At 36.5% G+C, this 10,289-nt stretch overlaps 1 protein-coding gene across 1 annotated transcript; it reads left to right on the top strand.

Annotated features, from left to right (window-relative positions):
- The first annotated feature begins 3,050 nt into the window (after window positions 1-3,050).
- LOC116132820 (probable methyltransferase PMT6) lies at window positions 3,051-9,462 on the top strand. The gene is made up of 7 exons (XM_031418495.1): window positions 3,051-3,298; window positions 3,965-4,385; window positions 4,721-5,010; window positions 6,107-6,490; window positions 7,903-8,149; window positions 8,274-8,412; window positions 9,139-9,462. Exons 1-7 carry the CDS (start codon window positions 3,136-3,138, stop codon window positions 9,295-9,297), a joined length of 1,803 nt encoding a protein of 600 aa, XP_031274355.1. The 5' UTR covers window positions 3,051-3,135; the 3' UTR covers window positions 9,298-9,462.
- Window positions 9,463-10,289: the final 827 nt, after the last annotated feature.

Here is a 10,289-nt window from a genome sequence, read left to right as displayed (position 1 = left end):
GTCAACATCTTCTCAAACCACTCTTGGGGATAATCCCTGGTCTTGCACTTCACATGCCCATCACCTCCAGAATTATTGTAATAGGCATAGAAGAGTTTTTTCTTTTCCTCATCTATTGGCCTATACAAATCGATCTTTAACTCCTCCGTTTTCACTTGCCTACTTCCTCTGCCTTCCTCCTCAATTTTTACTTTCACACTTCCTTTGCGTCCCGCCTCACCCTCCTCCAATTTCACTTCCCCACTTCCTCCTTACCCTTCTCCATTTTTGCTTCTCCACTTTCACGAACTTACTCATTTTTTTTCTTTGTTTTCCTCTTCTTTCCATACGTTACTACCGTGTAAGGAGAAATTACATGCTTACTCTTTTGGCTCTCTCTTTTATGCTCAGGTTGCACTTCAACCACTTTCAATACCCCACCAACTTCCTCCTCTACCCTACCAACTTTCTCCGCCACCCTATCAACTTTCTCCTCTACCCTTTTCATCCGTTCTTCCATCTTCTCAAACCTCTTATAAACCGATGTTGTAAAACTCTCAAACAAACCGTTTATGAGGTCAATCGCCTCATTCTCCCAACCCCGACGCCTCGGCAATGCGGTACTTTTTGTACCGGTTTGCCAATTTGGTGAAGGCGTACGAACCTCTTCATCCTCCTCCTCCTCCTCCTCCCTCCTGCCGATTGGAGCTTCATCATCCTCGGCGTCAACAACATTCTCAAGCAGTGGCCTTACAACTGCACTCACATGCGTGACCTCTTCTAGGTCCTGCATTAGGCGGTCTATCCCTTCACCTGCTACATCCTCCAGTGCTTTGAACGATGTAATATACTCCTCTCTCACTTCACCCCTAGTAGTGGTGAGGAAGGGACAGACGACTCCCTACAATAAGAAAAAAAATCAATCAAATTTAAGCCACATTTAAAAACAAGTGAATATTCAAAAGATTAATCCTTAAATCTTACCTAAGCCGTTTGAATTTCCATGTCTATTTTGTCGTAATCCCAATACATACACTTCTCGATGTGCCACTGCAACATCCTAGGAAATTGCAGTCACTCATCCGAAGTCTTCTTCCTCCCCCCGCCTTATCCAGGATAGGGATGACCTCATACATCCAAGCCTGCATTGTAAAAAAACAGTCCATATCATAATTAAAACACATATAATACAAAAAATATAACAAAAAGCTATTAATATTTACCTGCATTGCCCATGGGAAGCCAAACAAATTGTACGTGCTCAGTCTATTCTTCTCGACAGATTGGCGATGTTTTAACGCCATATCTTTTCCTTGCAAGGAGTCCATGGTTAGCTGAAATGATACCCGTCCCTATAGATAAGCATTAAAGAAGTCCATGTTGCTTGCAAACTTCACCCAATCCATATTAACGGCTTTTGTTGAGTCAGATGACATTAGAATCAAATGCACAAACCATACTAGGCACATCTTGAACCTCTCTGAAGAGTTATTCCCACCTTTTCCTAACCTCTCCTCTAAGTCGTGTCCCGTAATAGATGCCTTCCCCCTTAAAACCTATTTAGCCAAGTTATCAACTGCCCTACTTTTGTTTATTCTCTCTTGCTCTTCCACATCTAGAAATGCCCCACATCTTAAGCCTATCATAAGGGCATATTCCATCATCCCAAAACGTAGTTGCTTCCCATCCACCACGAACCACATTTCATTTTTTTTTTTTTTTTTTTTGGCTTTTAACTGAGTGCAACAACATATAATGCACTCCCTGCCCCTAGAACGCCTTTTTCTAATTTTTTTCCGATGTTCACAAAATGACCAAAATAACTCTCTTTGAATCGGTCCTTACCCTTCTTTTGTTCCTCTAAAATCTCGATTATTCTCGTAAAAACTTGCCAACTTGACCTAACTGTCACCCTTAACGGGAAGTACGGTACCTTATCGCTTGCAACCTTCAACCCATAGTCTTTATCATTTACGCTTCGGAAAATCTGCACAATCGATATAAACTAAATATCAGCAAAAAAAGGAAACCAAAACAACCAATAGGCTGCCAAGTTAGGGGATGCGGGCTTCGAGGGCATTGGGGAGTGGGTGTTTTTGGCCTCAAAAAGACCGGGGAAGCCAATGCAAGCCCTATAGAGGTTGTTGTGGCAAGTTCCAAGAGATTTGAGGGCTGAGGATGGCAAGAGGCGGCGGAATAGGGGGCTGGAGGGCTGTCCTGAATATTGTAGGGGTGGCCACGCATAGCTATTGTAGGGCAGCCCTCCAACCCCCCTATTCTGCCACCTCCTGCCATCCCCATCCCTCCAACCTCCCACAAACAACCTCCCTATGACCTCCATTGCCTTCCTCCATCCTCTAGAACCCAAACAAAGCCACTCCCCCGATGTCTGCCAACTGCTCAACAAAACGCCACAACCACCGTGACAATAAAACCAACAAATTATCCCTCAAATTTGCACAAATCAATCAAATTTCTCATCAAATTCAAAACCACAAGTAAAAAACATACTCTTTCTTCACCGGCGTCCTCCTCCTCGCCTGAATTCTCACTGACATCCTCCTCTTCAAAACTATTTTATGATTTTTCTCTCTGTTCTTGTGTCGTCGTTGTCTCCTCTACCTCTGGACCACCTTGACTCATCATATGATCCACCGGAGCATCTTCTTCGACAGCCTTTGAACAGCCGTCGCCACCGCCGTCGCCGGAGTCTGGATTTGGAGTGGGGTTGAGTTTTCCTCCTTTTTGTGAATATCAATTATGATTTTGTGTAAGAAAGCTTTAGGATCGAATATTTGCCAAAAATATGGCACTTTTATCACCAAAAATTACAGAGAAATCAAAGGTGTTAGTCGGTCATTTTTTTGGTATATGGCTCAATTAAGCGATTTTGAAGGGTGGGGGTCGTTTTTAATTTTCAAAATTTAAGCAAACTTCTGTTAATTATATATTGCTCATATATGTTTAAATCTTTTTAGTTTAACCCGTTTTATATGTTTAACGAATCCTAAGTGTGTCACGTTAGTTTTTCTAACTTTAAAAAAATTGCAAAATATTTCAGGTTATTTTTTTAAATGTAAACTTGGGAGGTCTGGCAATTAAATTTCCTCAAAATCAGTTGCAGTCCCAGTGACGACAGAGGAGAAGAGAAAGAAAATGGGAGGATATGCGTTGGGTTCAGCATTTGATTTGAAGTCAGGGCAAATGATAATGGTTGCTCTTTTATTAATGGTTGGATCATTCTACCTAGGCACTATCTTTGGTAAAAATGCTCCCATCTACATTTCTCAAACCTCCTCCAATTCTTCTTCATTACTCGGTATATCTTTACTTAACCTTTCACTTTTTCTTATTACCTCATTTTATCTATGATTCTGAGATCTGGGTTTCATTTGGGGCCTTTTAATTTAGCTCAACCCACTAATCCCCGCTTCAACTCATGTTGTTAGAACTTGTTTCTCTGTTGGTTGATGGAGTCTTATTTTCTGGTTTTCTGGAATTGTGTTCTTGTTTGCTTAATTTAATTGGCAGGACTTTCGGATGGGATGAATTAGCATTTTGTTTTTATCTTATTTTGAATTATATAGTGGTTTTTAAATCTAGTTAGAGGGTGTGATGTAGTTTGAATTTGTGCAAATTGATTCAAGTATAATAGGTTACCGATCCCAATGTGGGCTGATGATTTTTTTGTCTTTAAATCGTAATTCTTCCAGCAAAATGTCAGAGACTAGATATTGAATTATACTTTAGATTTAGTTTTCAACTCTTGATATTCTGGATTAATCTCTTACGCTTCCGTTCATATGGCAGACTTTCAACAAAGCTAAGAAGTATTATTCTTCGAACTCAGAAAGTAGTCACAGCTTTCATAATAATATATGATGAAATTGTGAACCTTAAGGAAATTGGCAACTAAAGCTCAGGCTTATTGTATCTTAGCCTTTGAAAATAATTCTTGTGAGTGATATAGATCTGTCTTTTACAGTTACAGGTACTACCACCTTTACAAACAAAGTTGCTCTGACGTACCAGAAAACACCACTTGTGATCCCAGAAAGTGGAATGAATGTATGTCCTTTAATGTTCAACGAGTATATCCCTTGCCATGATCCTTCTTACGTGAATAAATTGCTTCCTAGCTTGAATCTTTCCAGAAGAGAAGAACTAGAGAGACACTGCCCCTCACCTGAAAGGCGTCTGTTCTGCTTGGTGCCACCACCCAAAGATTATAAAATTCCATTAAGATGGCCAACTAGCAGGGATTACGTGTGGCGAAGTAATGTGAATCATACACGTCTTGCTGAAGTTAAAGGGGGACAAAATTGGGTGCATGAGAAAAACCAACTATGGTGGTTCCCAGGTGGTGGTACTCATTTCAAGCGTGGGGCACCTGAGTACATTCAAAGGTAACTATGACTTGATTTGCTGTTGTTCACTTTCTTTTCATTGTGTTAACTCATCAAGTATTGGATGACATGTTAGTTGCTTGAGCTTTATAGGTTGCTTATCAAGCTAATGCAACATAATTATTGGCACAAGCTTATTGAATTTTAATGTGAGGAAAAAGGTTTCAGTTATCAGGTTTTATGGTACTTTTGGTCTTTGTATATACAATTTTTTCCCAAATAAAGTGTAGCAACATGGAAAGAATTATCTGATTGAGGATTATTAATATATATATGATCTTGCTGTTTGCAGTAATTAATTTTACTTTACTATCAATTTTTTTTTGGTCACTCAGGTTAGGAAATATGACAACTGGTGAAACGGGTGATCTGCGTTCGATAGGGGTATTTCAAGTTCTTGACGTTGGTTGTGGAGTTGCCAGCTTCTCTGCTTATCTTCTTTCCTTGGATATACAAACAATGTCCTTTGCTCCCAAAGATGGCCATGAAAATCAAATTCAGTTTGCTTTGGAGAGAGGTATTGGTGCAATGATTGCTGCCATAGCAACTAAACAGCTACCTTACCCTACTAGCTCTTTTGAGATGGTTCACTGTTCAAGATGTCGTGTTGATTGGCATGCAAATGGTATGTTGCTATTCCACCTTGTATATTTATATTAGCTCTTTCGGATTTTAATTTTTCCATGTAAAATATTTGGTTAATTTACTTCTGAGTAATCTTTTGCTGATTTTCGTCCATCATTGATGATACTTAATATCTAGAAAGAAATGTTTATTTAATAGTAAACTATTAGTGGCTGTAGAGTAATATTTTGTGAAACGGACTTGTTTTCATGAGGCTGTCAATCCAGCATGAGTCTACTAGCATCTGCTGTGTTGAAAACTTGAGCTGTGTTTAAAACTTGAGTTGTGTTTGAAAAGTATTTTGAAGGTATTACTCCTTCTGAAATCCAATTCAACTCTGCTTTTGAATCAATTCAGTGCCTCTGCTTCCAGAGTATAATCCTCTGGCTCACAGATTGGAACATTTGAAAACCACTTCTGTGTAACCATTCTATCACTAGTAGCCACTCAATGTTTGAAAGGGCACTAATTGGGCCCTCTGTTCTAGTGACTTATGCAATAGGTATTTGACCTATTAGGTCTTCCACTTTTTAGGAGGACTCTGGTTGATCTATTTTATCAACATAGGGCTCTTCTTCCTGATAGTTTTCAAGACATTAATTTCAGGGACACTATTTCTCCTCGTAATTCAGTTATGTTGTTTAGCAAAATTTATTGAACATCACATTGCATTTGAAGGGAAAGCTCTGGTGTTATGAAGATTCTGTATGTTGGCTGCTTTGTGGGCTATTAGGTGTAAGTGGAATTAGAATATTTTTTATGATTACATAGAAGATGATGTGACAATGCTTTTGGGTAGAATTCATGGTCATTCTTGTTTGTGTGCTTCAGTTGCAAAACAATTTTAGGAGAATGGCTTTTTTCTTTATTCAGAGGGATTAGAATGTTGTAAGTTCTTAATTTACTCTGTTCTTTCTATTTAAATTTTATGCTGTATTTTCTATTTCTGTTTGATTTAATTTAACCTCTTGTCTACCTGAACTAAGATGTAGTTTCTTTTCATTGAGATACTGCCTTTTGGAGTTTTCTGGTGAATCTTGTCTTCATTTGACATGGTTTACCAATTTGTTAACTTTTTTACATTTTGGTTACTACAGACGGAATTTTACTCAAAGAAGTCAACCGTCTTCTGCGACCTAATGGATATTTTGTCTATTCGGCTCCACCTGCTTATAGGAAGGATAAAGATTATCCATTGATTTGGGATAAGTTGGTAAACATAACTACAGCAATGTGCTGGAAACTAATTGCTCGAAATGTACAGACAGCTATCTGGATTAAAGAAGAAAATCAAGAATGCCTCCAGCACAATGAAGATCTGAAGCTGATAAAAATATGTGATGCTGTTGATGAGTCTAAACCATCATGGAATACTCCTCTTGAAAACTGTATACAAATAAGAAGTGGGATATCAAATTCTCTGAAACTCCCTCCTAGACCACAGCGTCTCTCTGTATATTCCAAGAGTCTCAGCAGAATAGGTTTGCACATTAAAAACATTTCAAGGATTTAGTTTTTATTTGTTTATTATAACTTTTGGCTCTTTTTTGTGCTGATTATGCCTAATTAATAGAATCCTCTTGAAGTTGGCATGTTCTATAGGCCTTTAGTTTTGAGATGGAATGTCATGCAAATTTGTTGAGCCACTATGTGATGAAATTATATATACGTATATTGTGTTTTTTCCTTTCAATAGAAGATATAAGTTTCTTCAAATGTTAGTTTTATCTGACCTATCAAGCCACTGACTAAAAAGTCAATGAGCTCTTGAATTTTGTTCTTTGTATGTATATGAACTATTAATGTAGTGGCCTTCTGGTCTGATTCTCAGGTGTTCTAATGTGCTTATTAAATGGCATCCTTCCTACTGTCTAATTTTATATTGACTACCCTGCTAACTGAGTTCTATGATTATGGCATTGTTCTTTTCAGCCAAATTGAATGTCTTCTTGTGTCTCTCCTATATTTTTCACCTTGCATGAGACTAAAACAGAAGCAACAACCTTTTTATGCATATTCCTTTCTTATGATATTTAAATTTGCTATGATGCAGAAGGTTATTATAAGATTTAGGAATTGTTTAATACGAGTTTTTTTTATTTTGAATTTTCATTACTTCTTGTTTGGGTTAGTAAAGGTTAATTTATTCTCCTTTTTTGAGGCAGATTACATTTATTGATGTGAAGAAAATTGAGTACTCTCTTGGTTATCTTATTCTTCTTCCTTTTCTACCTTTTCCCCTCTAATTTCTTCTATTTCTATCTCTCCATATTTCTGTCCCTTATCTCCCTCTCTTTCTGCCCCTTTTCCTAAGTCATGCTTGCTATTGACCGGTGATTCGGGCTCCAACTAATCTTGTAGCATTTCTGGTGGAATGTAGAGATGCTTTTTGGCTTATATTTTTTTTGCTCAAGTTATTTGCATTCTCTGTAATTAATCATTGTTGTAAAGCTATCATTCATTTATATAACAAATTGGAATCCGTAGGAAAGACATTGAAATTATCATGGACAACTGAGGCAGAAAGTGTAAAGTTGTAGCTGGAATTGTGGGTTCAACAGGAACATTAGCAGTTGCTGCTTGTAATTTTAAATTTGAGTTCCTTATTATTTCTTATTGAAATAGCCTTCTAGTATTAAACTGCTTTCCTTGGTTAGGTCTTGTTTTAAATGTCTATTTATCACTTAAGCAAGTAGTTCAGTTCATTTGACGACATGACATGCAGAATCTGAACATGAAATCACAGGCATCAAACCTTATTTTTTGTCTTCTGTTGCTAAAGATTTACTTTAGAAAAGAAAAAAAGATTACACACACAAACAGTATTATGTGATAAAAAATAGAGGTATTTCACTATTTGACATAGATTTTTTTGTTAACTTATTCACAACAGGAATCAGTCAAGACAAGTTTACTTCGGACACTATCTTTTGGCAGGATCAAGTTCGCCATTACTGGAATCTGATGAATGTGAGTGAGACACAAATACGAAATGTAATGGATATGAATGCCTTTTGTGGTGGATTTGCTGTGGCATTGAACTCATTGCCTGTTTGGGTGATGAATATTGTTCCTATGAGCATGAAGAACACCTTGTCTGCCATATATAGCAGGGGTCTGTTAGGTGCTTTTCATGATTGGTAAGTAGTTTGTCATTCTTTAGTGTTGTGCTAATTTCCATGGACAGTCAACTTGTTATATTACCAATTTGCAGCAACATAATTTGTAGATTATTCAGTTGATGATATATGATTGTAATTTCAGGTGTGAGCCATTCTCAACATATCCACGCTCATATGATTTATTGCATGCTAATTATCTCTTCTCCCACTACAAAAATAGTGGAGAAGGTTGCTCATTGGAGAATCTTTTGCTGGAGATAGACCGTATAATACGCCCTCAGGTAATTGTTTTGGGACTTTCATCCTTGTGGTTGCTACATTATAGAAATTGAAACTTGATGAACGAAGTCATTGATACTGATAAAGTGGGGGGTCATGTAAATCTCTTTAAAGCTATCTGTTCAAACCATAGTAGCCTTTATTATTATTATTATTATTATTGACATTATTATACTATATATGTGCCACTAGATTGATAGTGGCACATTTTCAACCCAAACAAAAATGTGTGGATGATATTGTGCACAGCATGTCTGATAAGACAATTTACCATGTTAGTGGCAAACTTCTAGGCACATAATACTGTTCATTTATGAAATTTTGTGATATCTTTTGATATTGTTCGCTCAATACATTTTAGCTCACATAGGTGCCCCAAACTCTCAAAACATATACTCATTTGGGTACAATTTAGGAAAAAGACCCGAAGGTTGTCCTATGGAGTTATATTTATACGCATGATACACCATATTTGGGTTGATAATATCAACTATTGTATGGGGTTATATTATTTTTGGTAGAGAAGTAAATGGTTTGTTGTTATTTGTTGGTACCTATGCACATCTGTTTGCTTCCGAGTTTACAGAATTCTAATAATAAGATTGAGAAGGATTTAGGGATTCATTGTTTGATTTTGGTTCTGCCTGTAGTATCTAGTGTAATTTAACATACATATTTTACAGCAGCATATGCCCGATTAAAAAATTTACTGAAAAATAAATTTGCAGGGATTTGTTATTATTAGAGACGAGGAATGGATTACATCAAGAATCCGTGATGTTGCTCCAAAATTTTTGTGGGAGGTTGAATCGCATTCTCTGCCAAATAAAGAGAAGAAGATGGAAAGTGTGCTTATTTGTAGAAAGAAGTTTTGGGCAATTGTGTAAGTTGAAAGCAATAGAGTAGAGGTGTTGTCTCAGACTTTGATATTTATTGATCGCTAACATATGTACATTTTTAACTGATGACAAGGATAAAATTTTTCACATAGGATCTTTTAATAACAAAGGGTTTGCATTATGAAGGATCATGTTTAGACAAATTTTCATGTTTCTTCTAATAACAAAGAGTTTGCATTATGAGGATCATGTTTAGACCAATTTTCATGTTTCTTTTAATAACGAAGAGTTTGCATTATGAAGGATCATGTTTAGGGTTTTAGTACATACAGTGAGTGAGTGAGATTTTAGCGTTGGATTGTATTTGTAGATTGTAGTTATGTTAAAGGCTTAAAGCAGGGAGAGAGAGAGAGAGGGAAGTTGATATGACAAGACAACCCCACGCTTGTCGGCCCTTTATTATTCGTTGACCTCCTCCTTTTTTTCATTTTTAATTATCAGTTTTCTTAAACAAATTAAATTGTTCATTACCCTTCTCACATTTACTAATAATCTGAATATGTAATTCCATTTTGATGTGATTTCTATCACTTTCCTGAATAAATAAATAATGGGCATTAGTATTAAATGGCCATGATTGGTTTTGATACCATAGCCAAAGGTGCTAATTGTTGCATGCATTTGGCTGCAAACATAGTTTTGGTTCTCAATAATATGGTTAGCTTTTTGTTAATAAAGTATAATTATTGATTTAACTTTACCTAAAAAAGCTAGAGAAAGTTACAGGTCATGATGATCATAAATCAAATTTAACTATGAATGATTAATTTTCTCCTATAAAAATAAATAATAATTGGAGGTAGACAAAATAAGAGATTGATGAGATATGTCGTCTGGAAAATATTAAATAGTTCAAAACCTTAAAACCACCATATATTTTACTGTTAAAAAACCCCCCCTCGCCTCTATGTCTATCTCTTTATTAATCCAAAAGTAACTCTTACCATTTATCACTTGCTAAATTTGTTAACCTTTTCTCT

The sequence above is a fragment of the Pistacia vera genome, unplaced genomic scaffold, assembly GCF_008641045.1.
Source record: "Pistacia vera cultivar Batoury unplaced genomic scaffold, PisVer_v2 Contig1074, whole genome shotgun sequence".
In the NCBI taxonomy this organism is placed as follows: domain Eukaryota; kingdom Viridiplantae; phylum Streptophyta; class Magnoliopsida; order Sapindales; family Anacardiaceae; genus Pistacia; species Pistacia vera.
This window is presented reverse-complemented; position numbering and strand designations above follow the sequence as displayed.

What these genes read in the sequence shown, in the direction of transcription:
- LOC116132820 (XM_031418495.1), top strand. Translation starts at nt 3,136, where the DNA reads ATGGGAGGATATGCGTTGGGTTCAGCATTTGATTTGAAGTCAGGGCAA. An exon ending in TGTTGATTGGCATGCAAATG is followed by an intron (nt 5,011 to 6,106) that starts GTATGTTGCTAT and finishes TGGTTACTACAG; the next exon opens with ACGGAATTTTACTCAAAGAA. An exon ending in ACCGTATAATACGCCCTCAG is followed by an intron (nt 8,413 to 9,138) that starts GTAATTGTTTTG and finishes ATAAATTTGCAG; the next exon opens with GGATTTGTTATTATTAGAGA.